Source organism: Typopeltis vanoorti, chromosome 11 (assembly GCF_054136105.1).
Source record: "Typopeltis vanoorti isolate ZY-2024b chromosome 11, IOZ_Tvanoo_1.0, whole genome shotgun sequence".
NCBI lineage: Eukaryota > Metazoa > Arthropoda > Arachnida > Uropygi > Thelyphonidae > Typopeltis > Typopeltis vanoorti.
The window spans coordinates 64,306,571-64,327,722 of record NC_143559.1 but is presented as its reverse complement, the minus strand read 5'-3'; the positions used below and the strand labels follow the sequence as shown (position 1 = coordinate 64,327,722).

At 36.1% G+C, this 21,152-nt stretch overlaps 1 protein-coding gene across 2 annotated transcripts in view; it reads right to left on the bottom strand.

Moving 5' to 3' along the window:
• Window positions 1-19,605, bottom strand: part of LOC150101675 (protein MEMO1-like) — a 193,340-nt gene extending 173,735 nt beyond the window's left edge. For both annotated transcript variants that reach the window (XM_090401000.1, XM_090401001.1), the window contains exons 1-2: window positions 19,435-19,605; window positions 9,361-9,445 (exon numbers count right to left, since the gene is read on the bottom strand). In XM_090401000.1, the coding sequence (XP_090257126.1) occupies window positions 9,361-9,445; window positions 19,435-19,495 (146 nt within the window). In that variant the 5' untranslated portion in view covers window positions 19,496-19,605. The remainder of the gene's footprint in view (window positions 1-9,360; window positions 9,446-19,434) is intronic.
• Window positions 19,606-21,152: the final 1,547 nt, after the last annotated feature.

The following is a 21,152-nucleotide window of genomic DNA, read 5'->3' as shown; positions in this document are numbered from 1 at the left end:
ATATGGTAGAATAGACACACAAGTTTGAGTTGCTGTTGGTATTTTCTTAATTGTTACCTTCTCAGCATATGAGGATCTCAGAGCACGTGGTGGTGACTAGATTTCTTTTTGCATCCCGATATATGTTTTGTTCTGTTTTCATTTTTTGTATTCTTTTTCATCTTTCCACTTCTTACATGCACAAGAGAAAGCAGAATGATTGCTCTGACAGTTGACACATTTAGCTTTATTTGCAGAGCAAGATTTGTTATCATGCTCTTTACCACCACATTGTGCACAGGCGGTAGAACCATGACAGGCAGTTTGGGCATGGCCATATTTCTGACATTTAAAGCATCTTAGTGGATTAGGGATATATACTCTAACAGGACAGCTGAGATACCCTGCTTTTACAAATGTTGAAGGCTTAGGTGTATTAAAAGTAGAAAAACAAACTGTCTTCCCAATGTGATCAGTTAAACAGTAGATTACTGTTCTCTAGGATTACTGTAGGTCTCTTAGACCATTTCAGATTATAACAAAAATGGACTCAGAGACTATACCACATAAATTATTCATAATATGCCTCACAACAAAGTAGTCTTTTTTTTCATAATTTAAATGACTTTGCCATTCAAATTAACTCATTTTATACTACACGCTGCTGATGATGATTTATGGTTTTAATGTTGCAAGGACAGGAAACGTCATACCGCGCCATATCGAAGATTATAGCAGACAGAAGTTAAGACATCAATATAAATATAATCAATAATAACTATCACATGCAATATACAGTAATCTAACATTTATCCAACCACATCAGGAAGGGAATTTGCTGTTCTAATAATTGAAGGGTCAGAATAATTGAAGTAAAATTATATGGTGCTATACCAGAAGTTGGTGAACATGGAAGAGTTGGTTAACTGATGACTAAATAAAAATAATCCTTGATATAAATTAACCAAATTATTATCCTATGAACCCCTATAAAGTCGACTCCTCTAGAAGTCCCTTTTGTCATACACATAGCTCATCATACCATGCCTTAAACACATTCAAATTTTCAGCAAACACTACACTCTCAGGTAATGCATTCCAATCATTCATAACTTTCCATGCAAAAAATCTGCTTTCCACTCCCCATCCTCCTTATACAACTTCCAGGGATAACCTCTTGTTCTCCTCCAATCTCCTACCATTTTATGAAAATCCTCTTCAATGTTAATGCTATAACAACCCCTTACCAATTTGTACATCTTTATCATATCATCCCTTTTCCTGCTATAAATTAGACTGCAAATTGCATCATCTCAACCTTTCTTCATATTCAACATTCCAGAGATCAGAAACTATTTTAGTCAATTGCCTCTGAACCCTCTCCAACATCTCTTCATCCTTTTGAAAACCAGGTGACCAAATCCATGCACAGTAGTCCCTATGTGGCCTAATTAGAACCTCATATATTGGAACCAGAATCTCCTTACCTCTGCAAGTCAGTATCCTCTGCATCATTGCCAGAATTCATTGTGTTGTCCTCATCTACAACAATATATTCCTGCCAAGAGTAAATTCTACATCCCATTTTTGTTTTCCAAATTTTAAAACCTTACATTTCACAACAATGAACTGACATCTCCACTCCCATGAGTGGAGATGTCAGTTGAAGATGAATAGACTGAGTCCATTTACTCAATCTATTCATCTTCTTGTAAGATCACAACATCTGCTCTACTCCTCATAGTTTGTCCCAACTTTGCATCATCTGCAAACAACTGTATATTCCCATTAAAATCTTTCCCAATATCATTATAACATACAAGTTAAACAGCAATGGCCCTAAAACAGATCTCCTGTTTGTTTTAGGGACAATAGTGACTTTCCTCTTCTGGGATATTGCTCCCCCATACACAATTTATTGATACCTATTAGACAACCAATCTCCAACCCAATCGGCTGTAGTTTCACGATCAACTTATCATGTGGTTAATCTATCAAAAGCCTTTACAAAGTCTAAGTATACTACTATGTATACATCTCTCAAGTCCAATGCTGCTGCTGTCACCTTATTGTAATAAGTAAGTAAGTAAGTAGATTACTAAAACATGACCTCCCTTTAGCATATCTGTGCTGTCCATCAAAAATAATACCATTGTTGTCAGCCCAATTCTGGATCCTGATTCTCACTAGCCTTTCCAACACTAACTACAATGCATGACACACATAGACTGGTCTATAACTTGATGCTTCAATTGTCACCTCCTTTATCAGGCAATATAATCTTGCCATCCTTCCACTCCTTTGGAACCTTGACCCAGTGTAAGACTCATATTAAACAAATATGTCAAGGCAGATGTCAACTCCCTGGCACATCCCTTCAAAATATGTGGTAATATATCATCAAGTCCTGCAGCCTTATTAATATCAAGTTTGCTTAATTCCCCCATATACCTGTTTCTCACTGACAGTTATTCTCTCTTCTTCATTCACTGCTTTCAAATTCTCCATGATGTCACATTCACAAGGATGAAATATCTTTATGAAATGTTCATTAAATATCTCCACTATATCCTCTGCAGCAGTTGTCCTTATACCATTTTCTCCAATCAACAACATCCTATCATAATCTTTTTTTTTTTTTTTTTTGCTACATTAACTAACTGATGCCCATACTGAACTTTTGCTATCATTATTCTATTAATGAATAGTCTAAAAAAAACTAGTCTATTAATGTATCAAGTATATATTTAGTTTAATCCTTTATCCAAGTGTAGGCAAACAAAGTTTGCATCTGAAGTATCTTCAGGACTGGGGTAACTCATGGTAAAGGTGGACAAAGCTTCACATCACTTGCCTTAGTATCCCATAATGCAAAGCACATCTCCTTGCGGACATGTATAATGCTATGCATTATGGGAAGGGCCACTACCCAGACTGGTTTCGACCTTTATTGAGGTCAGTTCAGTGGGAGCCAGACCCAGAGGTGATACCAAGGTTGAAGCAATGCAGAAGTCATATCTTTCTCTAATCCAGAGTAATTTAATAAAAAGGTATGACACCCTTCTGGCAACTCGTATATGGAAATATGACTTCTGCATTGCTTCAACCTTGGTATCACCTCTGGGTCTGGCTCCCACTGATGAGACCTCAATAAAGGTTGAAACTGGTCTGGGTAGTGGCCCTTCCCATAGTGCATAGCATTATACATGTCTGCAAGGAGATGTGCTTTGCATTTTGGGATACTAAGGCAAGTGATGTGAAGTCAGTCCACCTTTACCACGAGTTGCCCCAGTGCTGAAGATACTTCAGGTGCAAACTTTGTTTGCTTACACTTGGATAATGATTAAATTAAATATATAATTTATAGTGTAACTAAGTGGAAAAAAACTTCCATAATCTATTAATGAGCTCTGACATTAAGTTACCATTTACAAGCATTCCACTTTTACATTAACCTTTAAACTGATTTTCATCTCTCTTCCAACTTTATGGAGTTGGATGAGATAAAAGCAGTAGAACACATTAGATGTTTTAATGCACTTAACAACTCGATCCTATAATTAAATTTACAACAGAAATTGATAAGTGGAGGTTGTTTTCATTTATAGAACTTTAGTCTTGAGCATCTAGATTGAAGCCCCCAGCCCACACACAATTAGACATGAATAGTAACTAAGGCTGCTGCCTTTCACAAGATCTAAATTAATTTGCTCCCATAATGCCATACTCCAAAATACAAATTACATTTCAACATATGCATGCTGGATTGTGCTGCACATCAAGCAGGAACTCACTTGACCATATATTGCATCTCTTCTATACAGTGGTGGCCTGTGAAGTTTCAAGTGGGAGTGCTGCCTATACAAAATAATTTTAAATAATTCTTTTTTCTTAATCAGTAATAACCAATTTATTAATAAATAAATTTGTAGATTTATTTTTTAATAAATTGGTTACTGATTAGGAAAAAATCATTTTTTTAAAATAATTTTGTATAGGTAGCACCCCCACTTAAAACTTCACGGGCTGCCACTGATTCTATACTAGGTGAATTAATCTTCACAAATTCATCCACATTTATAGAATGCTAGTTCCTTCTCCCTCCCTTCCCAGAAGAAGAACGTAGCAAAACTAGCATTTGTAAAATGTCTTAATAGTGAAATTCACACTGCATGATCTACAAAAGCAACAAGAAAAAAAAAAAAGGCAACTGTTATGCCCCCCCCCCATTTTAATAATTGTAGCAATATCAATGAAGTTTTTTTTTTCCTTGTTAAAATTTACTGAAATGTTGTTTTGAAAAAGAGAAGGAGAACACAGCACTGTGTGGAAAGAAAAATTTGCATGTGTTCCAATTTTGAATTAATTCATCGAATTTGTGATGGTTTTATACACTGGCAGTGAAGGTTAAACTGAGGGTATTACTATTATTACCTGACACCTCCAAGGAGTCCAAAGACCCATTGAGAGAGGGCATCAACCCTATAGCTCTGTCTTCACTACTCAATCCACTGAGTACAACGTGCTGCAACTACACCCACGCCATCTACCACCCACAATCACCACCACCACTAGTATTTTCAGAGGCAATCACAAATATCCATGCCTATGGTGAGATTTGAACCCGCAGCCTTTTGGCTGGAGAGCAGATATGCTAACCACTCAGCCAACCAGAATGGCAGACTGAGGGTATGTTTCTGTTCTTTCGCCAGTCCCAACAACAAAAATGACATTTTACATATTTCTGTATCAAAAAGTCTCTGACACATCAATATGTTGCATAAAGCTTTACAATTTCTTATTCCACTTTTTTTTACATCTTTTTATTATTATTTTTTTAATATCCCAGGTTTTCAAAAACAAGATTACAGGATGAAATGAAAAAGATGAAATGAAGTTTATGAGAGAAACTGCAAAGTATACTCTATTTGATCACAAAAGAAATCAAGAAATTATGAAAGAATTAAACCAGGAATCAGTAATAGAAAAATAAAAAAATATGAGCATAAATGGATAGAACATGTTAAAAAAAAGATCACCAAAACAAGTATTGGTGATTACAAACTATTAGGAAAAAGAAAACTAGGACATCCTACATCCTCTAGGCCTAAATCCTTGAAAAGTGCAATGAAGATTACAGGATTAGCAAGGCTTTTCTTGGATTTCTTAGAAATGAACTCCAAAAACAAAATGAAGTCTTTCCTTTCTCTCGCAAGATAAGAGAACAGAAAGACAGAATGTAAAATCGAAATTTCTAAGAATAATAATTTTCATTTTGAAACAAGTTGTTAAAAAATCATACAGCACTTACTGCTACAATAAAACTTTTTGTTATTACATCCATGAAGCATTGAGGAGGGTGGGAGACATTTGCTATACCTAGTTTTATTCTAGTCATCTGAAAGTGTAGATGTCTGAGGAAAAATCCTATTCTATTTCAAAGTACATAAAAAATGAGTCCTTGTTTTACAAGAAAAGGAATGTTTCTAGAAATTATCTTAATCAGTTATGTAATTAGTTAAATTACCTTATCAGTTATATATAATCTGAAACTAATATTCTTTTTTGCCTCTATATAGCTTGGTCTTGAATGAAAGCATACAACACAAGCATGAAAAATAATGAAGAAAAAAGACCATGTGGATCATTACATATACTCAGGATAACAGACATCACTGGATTAAAATACCATGGAAAAAAATAAAAAATGTACAATACTTAGATGGAAAGCATTTGTAAAATTACAGTCAATATTTAAAAGCCAATTACTGTTTTTAACCAATTTATTCATCATATATTAACATATGGCTGTGAAACATGGAGACTAATTGCAAAGGAAATTCAAAAATTAAGAACTCAATTTAGTATGGAAAGAAGCATGCTTGATATCACAAGGGTAGATCACAAAAGGAATACATGGATAAGAAATCAAACCAAAGTCTCTGACATCACAGAAAGAGTGAAACATCTGAAGCAGCAATGAAGGCTTTGGAAGGCAGTGACACAAATGGTTTTGAAAGCATATGGTGTGAAGTAGAAGTGGCAGACAGGATATTTAGTGGAGTGTTGCCATAAACCAGGGAACACAGAGGGTAGTGACCAGGAGATGTTCAGGCAGTTGAGCTTGGAAAGTGCAAGAAGAATGATTGTTATGGGAGATTTTAACTACAGCAGTATAAGCTGGGAAGAGGAAAATGCAAGTAGTAAGAAGGGAATAGAATTTCTGGAATTCTTGAGGGACAAATATCTTCGGCAGCATGTAATAGAGGGAACAAGAGGTTCGAGAGTTTTGGATTTGGTCATAGCATCAGAAGAGCTGATAACATGTGAGATGACATCTCTCCCACCAGTTGGAGAAAGTGACCATGTGGTTTTGACTTGGAAGATGAACACACAGGTGTATCAAAGAAAAGGGAATGTGGAATTTTAAGATGGATGATTATAAGAGTTTTAGGTATCAACTAAGGGAAGTTCCATGGAGGGCAGAATTGAAAGGCTAGGATATCATTAGTGCTTGGGAAATTGTAAAAGAATATTTGTTAGCAGCAATAGTAAGCCGTATTCCACGGGTGAAGAAGCAGACACAATTTGGTGTAAAGTGGATAACAAACGATATCAAACAGGAACTGCAGTTGAAAAAGAGATTATGGAAGAGATATAAGGAGAGGGGTGGAGGACAGATACACAAAGAATATAAGACACAGGCCAGGAGAGTGACCAGAATGGTGAATAAGGCAAAACTGGAATATGAGAAGAGATTAGCACCAAGATCCAAATGAAAATCCTAGGGAATTTTTTTAGCTATGTGGCCACACGATGGAGACACGATTGTGGAAGAATGACACTGTGGGCTAAAAATGGGAATAGAGTGACTGATGCAAAGGACATAGTGGAGTTGTTTAATGAGCGCTTTATTGGAGTATTTCATCCTGGAGGAGGTTTTAATACTAGAGGGATATGGCAGGTTCAGGGTTTAAAGGTGCAAGAGGAGAGTGTGTTCCAAGTACTGAGTACTCTGGATACCAGTAAAGCTGTTGGACTGGATGATATTTCACCACGGGTTTTGAGAAAATGTGCTAAAGAACTGACAGCTCCATTGACCTGGCTTTTCAATAAAAGTCTGGCTGCAGGAAAGGAAGGAAGGTAAGATAGTGCCGCTGCATAAGGGCAGTAGCAGATTGGAAGTGTCTAATTATAGGCCAGTTTGTGTGTCATCAGTAGTTGTTAATGTCTTGGAGAAATTAGTGAGGGACCATATACAGCGTTGGGCAGATGAGGGTAATGTTATCTGTGAGAATCAACATGGATTTGTTAAGGGGTGCTCTTGCTTTAGTAATATGATTGCCTTTTATAATAAAGTGACAAGAGCAGTTGATGAGGGAAAGGCATATACTGCCATTTTTTTGGATTTTGCAAAGGCGTTTGACAGGGTGCCACATGATAAGCCGATATTTAAGTTGCAGCACATGGGTTTAAATGTCGTGTTAGTCAAATGGATTCAGGATTGGGTGACTGATAGGTATCAGAGAGAGCTGTGTATGGTGAGGCAATATCAAGGAAGCAGAAGGTTACAAGTGGGGTTCCACAGGGCTCAGTACTGGGACCTGTATAGTTCAACCTTTATATCAATGATGTAGTCAATGGATTGCAAGGGGACACTAAAGTTGTTTGCGGATGATGTGAAGCTGGGAAGGGTTATCAGTAATAGTGCAGATGTGGCAGCCCTGCAAGATGATTTGAATAAACCAGACAGATGGGCAAATGAATGGGGTGTTGGTTCAATGCAGCAAAATGTAAAGTCTTGAGGTTTGGGATCCATCGATGGGAGGATGCATACTCGAATGGAGGAGCTGTACTGGAGGAAGTAGAGGAGACAAGAGATCTGGGGGGTGATGATTGATAGAAAATTGAAATTCAGGGAGCATATTGCAAAGGTGGTGAGGGTAACTCAGAGAATTGCTGCAATACTGAGAAGTATTGCAGAGATAAAAGAGTTATCATTCCATTGTATAAGACTCTGATCAGACCACACTTAGATTATTGTTCTCAGATTTGGTCCCCAGGATTTGAAGGGGATAAATTGCCTGTGGAAAGGGTACAGAGGCAGATAACAAAGATGGTTTCAGGACTGTACAATATGAGTCATGAGGATCGACTGAGAGAATGTGGACTGCAGAGTTTGGTGGATAGAAGGAGAGGTGATATGATCGAGACTTTTAAACTGTTGAGAGGCAGTTACAGGGTAGACATTGGAGAGTTCTTTCACTTGGTGGAACAGCGGGAAGGAGCGATGACAAGGGGGCCATCCCTGGAAGTTATGAAAGGAGGCTGTGCGCAAGAGGATGAGAAGTGGTTTCTTTGCGTGGAGGGTGGTTGAACCTTAGAATACATTGCCTGAGAGAGTGGTTGGAGGGAAACGGTCAATGGGTTCAAGGAGTGGTATGATAAACTTGTTTCCTAAAACGAAATCCCACAATGAGTCTTTTGACTCCATGAAGGCCTGGATAATAATAATAATGATGATCTGAGCACATGACTCGAAGACAAGATCAACAATGAATGAAAGTAGTACTGGATTGTATTCATACGAGGGAAAATGACCATGACACCAACCAAAATCATGCTGGATTGATATCAGATTTGTAGGAGTGACATGAAGAAGAAAAGCTCTTGACAGACAGTTTAGAGTAATCTTGGAAGGGGCCTTCTTTCAGTGGATGGAAAATGACTGATGGTGATGATATCTGATACTGGTCAGGCAACAAGCCCAGTATAACTGAAATTTTCTATCAGTATCCATGTGCTGACTTGAGCAACAAATAGTTAAAAAATAAAATTAAGCAATAGAAATATATCATTTTCAGCTTGATTTTCACTATCGACAGATCAGCCATATTTGAATTTTATATTTTCTAAGGACTGGGAATTCTTTTCCTAGGGACCAGTACCAAACCATGGACTACACTTTGGGAAATAAAGCACCAGGCCGAGTATTTTGCATTCTCACAAATGCATTTATTGTGCAATCACAGTGTGATTACTTTAGTTTGAGAATACCTCAGTAGAAGTGAAATATCAGTAAGTGTGTTTACTTTTTTACCAAATGTATTGCATGCATTTATTAAACCATCAACGTAACACCTATAACAGACACAAGCTGAAATATTCATATGATAGTAAAGATTTGTGCATATTCATTACAAGAATATTAAAAAAAACTGCACAGTCCTTCAATATGGATTATTTGATTTGAGAAATAAAAGCATATTTATACTCAATTAATGTGAATAAATAAAAATAAAAGCACTGGAGTTTTTATAACTCATTTCACCATTTCTTGAAAAATTGTAAACATAAATATTATCAGATTAAAAGACTTACGGTGCAATGATAGCTCTTGCTGGACTATGAGTAGGACCTTCTACTAAATTAAGCCAATTATCAAGCTGACTTCTTAGATCTTTAGCTAAAATGTTTACAGCATAATATTTAGATGACATTACATGTAAGAAATATTTTATTTTCAGACTAGAATGTTCAATAATTAAATACTATGAATTTTTTTTCCCCAGAAATTGTGTAAATTTGATGAGTATAGTTAATGCTTTTAGTTCAAGATTTTTTAAGATTATTTACCTTTTGAAGCACAAACTTCAAAATATTCAACTATTACTAGACTTGTAAACAATCTCCCTAAACAGTTGAGTATTTCCAAGTTCAATTCCATAAATCAAAATCATCGCTTTATTATACAGGATGGCCCATAAGTCACGAAGGGGTTGAAAATGTGAATAACTTTTGGATTATTAATTTTTTCATTTTATTATTTTCAGTATTCTAAGGAACATTTGGGCAATTAATTATGGAAAAGTTCATAACCTTACAACAAACCAAACTTGCACAATTTTATTTTGCAGATCTTCGTGAAATTATTCATTCACCAAAAATAGTGATTTTCAATTAATTGGCCATCACGTTCTCCATATCTGATGACTCCCAACTTCTTCCTATTGGGTTACCTGAAGGAAAAACTGTATGTGAACAAGCTCCAGACAATCCAACAGATGAAGGAGAACATTTGTACAGAAATTAGGGTGCTGCAGCCAGAAACATTAACAGCTGTCAAGGAACATGCTGGAGAAAGGGCCTGTCTTTGCAAAGCCAAAAAATGGAAGGCTTTTACGTGATGTGATTTTTCATAGCTAATAATAATAAAAATAAAATATTTAATAAAGAATAATGTTATTAAATGTTTAAACCCTTTTGCAACTTATGAGCCACCCTGTATAATTCATAAAGAATCCCCCCCCCCAAGATCAAAGTCACCATTCTTCAGTCAAAATGAAAAGTAAAACAGCAGAAAGAATATTTCCCCTTTGAAACTTAATTTTTGAAAGTAATCAAGAATTTATGAGGCTGTAACCATCAGAATGAGTTGGCTTGGTAGTGAACAGATTTTCAAAATACTGGATATTTGTATCTGGGTGTTTCTTTTGGCGCCAAAATAAAATCTAAAAATTTATCTAACATACAAATAATTTTTCCTCTCACTAAAAAAAAACCTCTGAATGTAACAGGGTTATATGCACAAGATGCTATAAGAGTCTAAAGTAAGACTTCATTAGTGCATTAACAATTATTAGAAAATTAGTAATCTAATTAGATCAAGTTTTCTATTATAATATTAATAAACCTATATCTTAGCCATCATCAAGTCTATCTTTATAATGCAATTTGTGTCCTGAAGACCTGTTTTGCTACTTTATTTATTATTATTATTATTTGACACCTCCAGGAAGTCCAAGGGCTCATCAAGGGAGGGCACCTGCTTTCATCTCCATCTATTTTAGAAAGTCGTTCCACCTTAGATAACTATACTTCCCAGTGGCGTTGCTAGAGCTTTTGCTGCTCAGGGTGGTCCCTGAGTTTGCTGCCCTGTTCAATATACACCAAAAATACTACAAAAGTGAAAACGATGTATAAGGTAAGGTTCAAAGTGCTGCCTGGGGAAGACTTCCCCCCCCCCCCAGTTACGCCACTGATACTTCTAACATTTTTAAGATCACTAATGACAAGTTCTTCACACCATCTTTATTTTTAGCATGGTTTATTTTTAACTCAGCTCTGAAGCATTCTTTTTGGCTGTTCTGCTCTTTTGTGAAAAATCCAGATTTCTTGACCAAAATAATAATAATAATAATAATAATAATAAAACTTATCTTTTACACCCAACTGACATTGTAATCAGTTGGCTGTAAGGAATAGTTGGCTAATAATTTTCTATTAAGTCATTAGCCAATATTTTGCTTGGCTCACCAAGGGATTTTCATTATGCACAGAGAATAAGAGATATGTACTTGCATGCAGACATGACAGCAGGAAAGTAAACATAGACTGGATTCAAAATGGCAGCAAGTATGGGTGTGGTGAGAGGACCTTGAATAATTCTGCTGACAATCTCATGTTAGTCTCCAGATTTTTTGTCAAGTGAGGAGGCAGCTATATTTATACATGTTAGGAAAATAATGTACAACTAACAAAATCTAAAAAGTCTCTAAGATTGATATTTAAATCTGCATAATAGTAATTTTTCCCAAAATAGGATCCAGTGGTATGTGTCAAGATAGGATCTGCAACTACAGAGTGGTTGTTTATATACCATAGATCAGTGCTTCCCAAACTGTGGGCTGCGACCCCTTTGGAGACCGTTAGTTTTGTTGAGGGGGCCGTGAAATAATGAAAACAAATTTAAAATGCTTTAAGACTAAGTGTGCCATGTCAAATATGCATGTAAGATGCTAAAAATGTAATATGTGCATTTGATTTTTGCAATATTTGCTGTGTATGTTTTGTATTGAATATAAATACAATACAATATTATAATAATATATGTCTGTATTACGATTTTTTTGATGGGGGGGGGCATGAAATATTTTAATTTTTCCAAGGGAGCCTTTACATTCATAAGTTTGGGAAGCACTGCCATAGATTACTGGATATATTTTCTAAATTCATTCAGTCTTATATTGACTACTTGCTCCTAAAATTGAAATATTTTGGCAAAATACTTTTTTAAATGTTTCCTATCTCCCATAAGGGAAATAAAATAGGCTATCAAATCTTTAAGTTTGGATAATGTAATAATATTTCATAATATTCCTTATAAAGAGTTTCAATAACAGAATCTGCTCTTAGGCAGGATTTCTGTCTTATTTTACAGGACTCTGCTTGGTAGAGATGGTATGTTCAGTAAGGTCAGATTGTTTAGCTTCATGATACTTGAAGATTTTATGTTCTTCAGAATGAAACTATTAAGTGAAAGAAGCTTGTTGAAATTTTTTCTAACAGGATGCAATGTCACATGAATGTTGAGAAGTTTGAAAACTGTCACAATACATTCAGATATTCTTTTCATATATGTAAGTGAAATATGAGTAATTTCTTCTTGGACAAAAGGTGCACGAATCCTATAACTGATGAAAGGTTTTTCTTCCCATTCCAACTTCCTTTTTGTGTTAGGCCTCAATGGCCTGTCATGGCCAAGTAACTTGGCTTTTTACAGAACTGCTTATTGCTTATGATAGGGCAATTAATCCTATCTGCATTGTATGCTATGTTTGTAAATTAGATTGGTTCTTCTGGCCAGTTTGCCTGTTTTGTGGGATGAAAACCCTTCCACCTCTGTAATTAGACCAGCTAACTTACCAGCAGCTGAAAAGGCCTGATAAAGGTTCGTCACATCCTAGATGGGATTCAAAGCAGTCTTTCTGACTGAAGGGCATTGTCAACAGTGACTGAGCCATACAGCTTCCTGCTTTTTCTTCAATTTCTATAATTATGCCTACTTATGTTCTTCACATTGCAAGTAAAATATCTCAGCTTCACAGAAGCCTATTTAAAAAATATATATGTGTGTGTGTGAGAGAGATACATATGGCCAACTGTTAGTGTGAAAAAAACTAAATTCTTTAGTAAAATTATTTTCCTCAAAAGATGTACGATAGCCTAGGTAATTCATAACTGTTGTAAAATTAAAGTTTTTTGGTCACCTTAGCTCTCTTAAATACAGAAATCAGCTCTATCAAGATGCTCTAGCTCTGTCTAAAGAGTTTTAGACAGGGATTAATTGAATGTCATTGGAATCTTCTAAATAAGTTTTTAATACTCCTTGCAACAATCTGAATTACTCATCAGCTGTTTCAGAACTTCTAGGGTCATGAGTAACTTCAATAAATTAGTCATTTAATATATCTGGCAAGCCACTCACTCAGGAAGGAATTTTAGTATTACCTAAGGGTCATGATTATGCTGTTTTTCTCTGAAGAACATATCATTAGAGAGTAGAGGTTCGGTGTAGTGGTGGAGATGGAGAGTTGTACAATAGGTATCCTCCCACGATGAGTCTTCGGACTCCTTGGAGGTGTCACGAATAATAATAAATAATAATTAATAGACTTTTTCTTCAAGAGGATTTGAATAAGCTGGAAAGATGGGAAAATGAATGGGGCATGTAAGCTTGATGCAACTAAATATAAGGTTTTGAAATTTGGAATGATTCATACACATTCACTTGATAGAGTTATACTGGAAGAAGTGGACAAATCATGTGATCTTAGAGTGATTGCAATATTGAAGAGGACACCGACCACAAAAAATAAAAGGGTGGTAGTTGCACTGTATAAAGCTTCGATCAGACTACATCTTGATTTCTGTGCTCAGATCTGATCACCAGGATATGAAGGGGATGAAGTAACCTTCGAGAGGGTATAGAGACAGATAACAAAAATGCCATCAGGACTGCACAATGTTGGTCATGAGGATAGACTGAGGGCATGCAGACTGCAGAGATTGGTGAATACAAGATAGAGGGAGGTATGATTGGGACATTTAAAGCTGTTAAAGGACTATTATCAGATTAATACTGGGGATTTTTCATATAGTAGAACAAGGACAAAGGTGCATCCCTGGAAGTTGTAAAAGGAAATAGTGAGTAAAAGGGTAAGAAGTTTTTTGCATGGAGAATGATAAGAGCATGGGATGCATTGCCTAAGAGTGATGAAAGGGCAACTATGGATGAGTTTAAAGAGTTGATAATAACTGAGATGACATCTCTCCCACCAGCTGGAGAGAGTGACCATATGGTTTTGACTTGGAAAATGAATAGACATGCAGGAGTATCAAAGAGAAGGGAAAGTATGTGGAATTATAAGGCAGGTGATTATAACAGTCTTAGACATCAACTTGGGGAAGTTTCGTGGAGGGAGGAATTGGAAGGCCTGGGAAATTGAGAAGGAATATTTGTTCGCAGCAATGGTAAGCTGTATTCCACAAGTGAAGAAGAGGATACAATTTGGTGTAAAGTGGATGACAAACAATATTAAACAGAAACTGCATGCGAAAAAGAGGCTATGGAAGAGATATAAGGAGACAGGTGAAAAGCAGATGCATGAAGAATATGACACAGGCCAGGAGAGTGACTAAGGTAAGGAAGGTGAAACTGGAATATGAGAAAAGATTGGCCCTTAGATCCAAGGTAAATCCTAGGGAATTTTTTTAGCTATGTGGCCAGTAGGAGAAGAAATGACTGTGAAAGAATGACATTGTGGGATAAAAATGGGAATAGAGTGACTGATGCAGAGGACATAGTGGAACACTTTATTGGAGTATTTCATCCTGGAGGAGTCAATTTGAATACTAGACGGATAGGGAAGGTTCGAGGTTTAGAGGTGCAGGAGAAGAGTGTGTTCCACATACTGAGTACCCTGGATGTTAGTAAAGCTGTGGGACTGGATGGTATTTCACCACGAGTTTTGAGAGAATGTGCTAAGGAACTGACAGTGCCTTTGACCTGACTTTTCAATGAAAGTCTGGCTGCGGTAAAAGGTGCCCATGGAATGGAAGGAAGGTAAGGTAGTGTCATTGCACAAGGGCGGTAGCAGACTGAAAGTGTCTAATTATAGGCCAGTTTGTGTGTGTCATCAGTAGTTAGTAAGATCTTGGAGAAGGTAGTGAGGGACCGTATACAGCATTGGGCAGATGAGGATAATGTTATCTGTGAGAGTCAACATGGATTTGTGAATGGGTGCTCTTGTTTTAGCAATATGCTAGCCTTTTATGATAAAGTTACAAGAGCATTAGATGAGGGAAAGGCATTTACTGCCATTTTCCTAGACTTAGCAAAGGCATTTGACAGGGTGCCACACGATAAGCTGATATTCAAGTTGCAGCACATGGGTCTCGATGTCAGATTGGCTGTCCAATAGGTATCAGAGTTGTGTATGGTGGGGCAGTTTCAAGGAGGCAGAGGGTTACAAGTGGGGTCCCACAGGGCTCAGTACTGGGACTTATATTGTTTAACCTTTATATCAATGACATTGTCAGTGGATTGCAAGGCGAAAGTCAGTTGTTTGCGGATGATGTGAAGCTGGGAAGGGTTATTAGTAATAGTGCAGATGTGATAGCCCTGCAAGAGGATTTGAATAAGCTAGATAGATGGCAAATGAATGGAGGTGTCAGTTTAATGCAGCAAAATGTAAGGTATTGAGGTTTGGAACACATCAATGGGACGCTACATACTCTATGGGAGGAGTTAAACTGGAGGAAGTAGGGGAGACAAGAGATCTGGGGTTGATGATTGATAGAAACCAGAAATTTAGGGGACATATTTTAGAGGACACACTTAGATTATTGTTCTCAGATTTGGTCCCCAGGATTTGAAGGGTATAAATTAACTGTGGAAAGGGTACAAAGGCAGATAACAAAGATGGTGTCAGGACTGTACAATGTTAGTTATGAGGATAGGCTGAGGGAGTGTGGACTGCAGAGTTTGGTGGATAGAAGAAGGAAGGATGATATGATTGAGACTTTTAACTATTGAGAGGTGGTTACAGGATTTACACTGGGGAGTTCTTTTGCTTGGTTGAACAGAGGGAAGGAGTCATGACAAGGAACCATCCCTGGAAGTTACAAAAGGAAACTGTGAGAAAGCAGGTGAGGAGTGGTTTCGTTGCATGGAGGGTCATTGAACCATGGAATGTATTGCCTGATGGAGTGGTGAGACCGAGAACGGAACGGTCAATGAGTTTTAGGAGTGGTATGATAGACTTTGTGTTTCCTAGGAGGGACCTCCCTTAATGAGTCTTTTGATTCCATGGAGGCCTGAATAATAATAATAAAATAATAATAACTAGTGTCAACCCTCCACAATGGATCTTCTAACTCCATGAAGGTCAAGAAAATAATAATAATATGGTCAGGGAAGAGTGACACTTACCTAGCACTTATGTTTGTAAGATAAAAAACACTCATTTTGCAAGAATCTGAAGGTCTAGTTATTGAGGGGGTTAACTAGAATCCCAAATTCAACAAGTAAATTACCTGAAATGATTATTTTTGATTTTTTGTGGTTTAATTCATAACACAAAGAAAATTTTAAAAAATCAATGGGATATTTAATAATTAATTTGCTAATATTTCCCTGATTTATACCTAGCATCTTCAGAGCACAATCACTTTGTGCCAGTATGTAAAAAGTAACAATTAGTCAATAATGGAAAAGGTCTAAATCTGTAATGGACAACACAAAGAATTAAAGTCTTAATTTGGTGCCATGTATTAGTGGATAAAGATACGTTTTACCAGTATTAATTTGATCTTAAAATTACCATTTCTCAGATTTTTTCAAAGACGGTTCCCCAACCTTGCTGGCCTGGTTGGTTAACATACCTATTTGCCAACCAACAGGCTGTAGGTTAGAATCCTACCATGCACATCGATGTTTGTCCATGTGCATGGTGGTAGGAGATAAACTTCACTCAGTGTGAAATCACATCACACTTACTGGAGGCCTGAAGTGGCTTGAAAAAGTTCCATCTTTGGTCTCCAGAGCAAACATGGAACTTTTATATATACAAAAAATATATAAAAAAATCCTTAACCTATCCATGATACAAAATCACCATAAGTTAGCAAATAACCTTTCGTGAGTGGGAGCAACATAAAACCAACCAACAGATCTTCTAATAAACCATAACATAAGTACACTTGGATGTGACAGCCTTAGGTGAATGGATGAAGGTTGCTAGTTTGATATATTGTTTAAATGTAGCATGGCACATTTTTTTATATTTATTTATTAAGCACTCTAGGCATCACTTCATCATTTGAACCAGCTAATGAGTTTTATAGAAAGTAAAGGTGGTTCAAGACTATCGTTAATTATAAGCAGCATCCAACGTATTAATGAATGACAAGTGACTTCGTCATGTGATCCTAACACAATGCTATTGCCTGAAATAGTGTGGGTACTAAGGTCAATGTTTTGTTTCCAGGAAGGAAAAAACCTGCTTGTCTCCAAGAGATAAACTAACTTGGGAACCAGTTGAAGAAAGGCTTTTTGAAAAATTTCCTCTAGTCTAGAATCAAACTTAAATCTTTCTTTGGGTGGCCTAGAACAAAGGATGCAAATGTCACTTCCAGTGAACTATACAGGCCAAGGATATTATAACTTAACTAAAAATGTGTGATAAAGATGGCCAAGTTCAAATATAAGAACAGTATCACTGGAACAGATTGCCTGGTTTTTCAGTGTGTTAGTGGATGATGATGTGATTGTGTGTGTGTGTGTCTGTCTTCAAATATATTTTGCTTTCTATAAAGAAAAAAAGATAGTGAACCATTTGTGAAGGTGTACTCTATTGTCAAATCTCTAGCATAAACACATTACAAATAATGCTTCCTCAGTATCCAAAAAAAATTAGGATTTCTTTCATTCAAGGTGTTACTTGACTTTGGAACAGCTACTCACAAATCCAACCACTAAATACTTTCCCACATCATGTGTGTGTGTGGGGGGGGGGGGGGGGATCACCTGAGAGCAATTAGGTTGATTAATGATCCCTTTTCTCAGCAATTCCCTTTACTCACTATCACACAGGCATTCAGTTACTGCTACATTCATCTTCTATAAATACTACCATTCCCAATATTTAGGTGAACTGGCATCAGTTCCTTTATCAAACCTATTTAAATGTGCAGAAACTACCCAATAGCCCTTCAGGGTTCAACTCCAAACCCACATAAAAAAATTTCTCTTCCTCTTTTATCCATTCAACTGCTGCTCTATGGAACAGCATCCTATGTGTTTCACAAGGAATATAGTCCACAGCACTTTAAACTAAATGTAAATGTCCATTCTTGCCTATTCATAGTACTAAATGTACTACAGCCTGCCAATCTCTCATGCATAAGATAATCAAAAATAAATAAAAATCTACTAACAGAATATCTATATTCAGCAGTGCACATCAGTAAACATAACATAATAAAAAAAAAAAAACTTAACACTTTAAACAGTACAAACATAAATTCAGGTAACAGAGAGGATATGTACATCTTGTATCAATTAAATGCATCCTCATTTGATTATAAAATGTATATGAATATAAGCCAGTGCATAATTCAAAACATCTTCAAATATGTGTGTTTAAAAATATATATAAAAATAATAAAAATTAAAAAAAAAATTGTGGTGCAAAACGTTATAACTATAAACTCCAAAACAGGTGGCAGAAATTCCTGTTTATATTTTTTATATGAATCTGACTATCCTCACTGCAGTACTACCGGCTTCCTGTGGCATCGGTATGTCAGTGATGGGATATCACTATACTGATGAGAATCATTAACTCTTAATGAGTGGGGTTGATTATAATTGTATTAATGGACATTAAGTTACAAGCAATACCGAAAGCGTAAAGATCTGCAAACCAAAAGAAACAACTAAAGTTATGAGCTCTATAAATTTATTTTCCAGATGCCTATTTCATCCGTTTAATTTTACAGTATTAAAAAAAATAATAATAAAGTTTCCTTAAGGGAAAACATTTCATCCCCTTATGAGACTAGTTAACTAGTTTCAGTTGTTGAAATTCCCTTGTAAGGGTTCCTCATATCCTAGAAGAATTCCAACTAGTCCATGTGTTTTCATCCGGAAGGCAAATGTCACATCCTACAAATGCAGGAGAAGGAGCTAAGAGAACTTCAATGAACTAAACTCACTGAAAGTGCCCATATGTAATGAAATCATGTTCTTAAAACCAACCTCAATGAAGACCATATTATTCTCCACTGATATCATTGCCGTTTACGCTAATAATACTGTGGCAAAATTAAGTCTTTATCTTGAATTCTGTGTGCATTAGACTCTCAAGAACATTTCGTTTGACTAAAGGCGAGTTCGTAATAATAAGGAAATCCTGGTTGAACAACACATTTCTGAAATACGATTTCAGATATGATTTATAAGTATAAATGTTTGTTTTATACGTATAAATACCGATATATGACAACACAAAAGTTTTTACTTTCTCTCCTTTGCAATCGAATCCTCATGATGCCATTAAAAATCATAATACTTATGCTTAATTTCATAAAGTGACAAGCACATTCACGAACCTGAATTGGTATACCAACTTCCGGCATGGGTAGCCCGACGAACCGTCGGCTGTGTAGACATAGTGTTTAATCAGCCTTCGAGCAAAAACACTATAGTAAATGCTTTACTAGCTTAACAAAATTAAACTTATGAAAGCAACCCAAAAGCCAAAAAAAAAAAAAGAAAAAAAATGAAATACATATACAAAGGAAGCACAAAGAAAGCCCAATATGTTCAAACTGAAGAAAGTGATTCACTTATGAAGTCTGCCCTCTGCCGATTAAAATTTCGTTGGTTGTAAAAATGCAAAGTGCATATTTAATGTCCTAGTTCTTTCATATATACCTTGAAATAGATCCTTGAAAGAGGAAGCAGAGCATTAAGCATTATCTTTGTCTAAAAGGACAAAGAGTATCACTGGTTAATATTAAAGAATATTAAAAAAAAAAACATCAGCTAACGCCTTTTATTCTCTCATAGGTGGTAGGTGAGGCCATTTTAGCCCTATGTAACTTTTGAAGACTGAGCATTAATATTGAAAGTTTTTTCCATTCTAAACAAAACGGTTATTTTTTAATAATATAAATAATTATTCCAATCAAAATACGGCATTTAAAACCCATCCCATTTCATATATATAAAAAAGGAAACCCTCCAACTCCATTAAAGATAAGTCAGTAATGTAATCAATAAATTTCTTTTGATTTTTTTATTCTCTACAAAATAAAAATCAGGAAAAAAGCAATTGCAGAGGTGAAACTCTCCATAAGACTAAATTTAGGCTCAAGTCTAATTATTTCCACTTCCTTTCTATTTACCGGTGCTCCCGTTATAAGTTTATGTAATTTCCCACTGTGATGAAGGCCTGTTTCTCAATGGAAGTGACGTTTGCATCCTCCGCGTTAGGCCACATGAAGATAGAACTTAAGTTCCAGTCTTTTCGCCAAGTAGATAAATTTTGTCTAAGCCTTTCTTCAAACGGTTCGCGAGTTAGTTGATCTCTGGCACAGGCAAGCAGTTTTTTCTCCCAGAAACTCAAAAATCTTGACCATAGGACCCACACTATTTCAAACAATAACATATCCTGTTATGGACCATAAGATGGAAGCACTTGTTTGCCAGTGCTTTCATTGATTATCGCTTGTAATCAGTGATAGGCTTGAGTCAGCTACCTCTAATTGGCTACCGCTGGAGATTGCACTGCACACTCGCTCTAAAAATTACATATTACTAAAACGGCTGGCCTGCTCCCTATAAGGGAATAAAAGGCATCAGCTGATTTTTCCTTCACCTGTGATATTTGTGACAGAGACGAAATATTAAAATCACTGAAGAGCCTTTGCACTGTGTGTGTGTGTGTGCATGCGTTGAGCCTTTCTTCATTTACATTAAACTATCAACATAAGCCAGCTTCCTGTCATATAATAAAAATAAAAAAGAAATTGAACCCATAACTGTCTTCCTTCTAGCAATGTAGCGTCGTGAAGATTGCTACAGGGATTCGTTAACAGTCATCTCTCTATAATTGTAAATTACAGAACTAAATTAAAATTTCAAATAAATATCATTAATAAAAAAGTGAATAGTTATCATCAAATAAATCAATAAATAATTATAACCACACTGCTAATTATTCAGCAAATAGAAACGCTCTCCCTAATATGTAGTACAGACAGTGAGTTATGAGAAATGGAGTGCTCTCCAGAGGTGAGTCGTTGGATGTTATGAAAGAGTCACA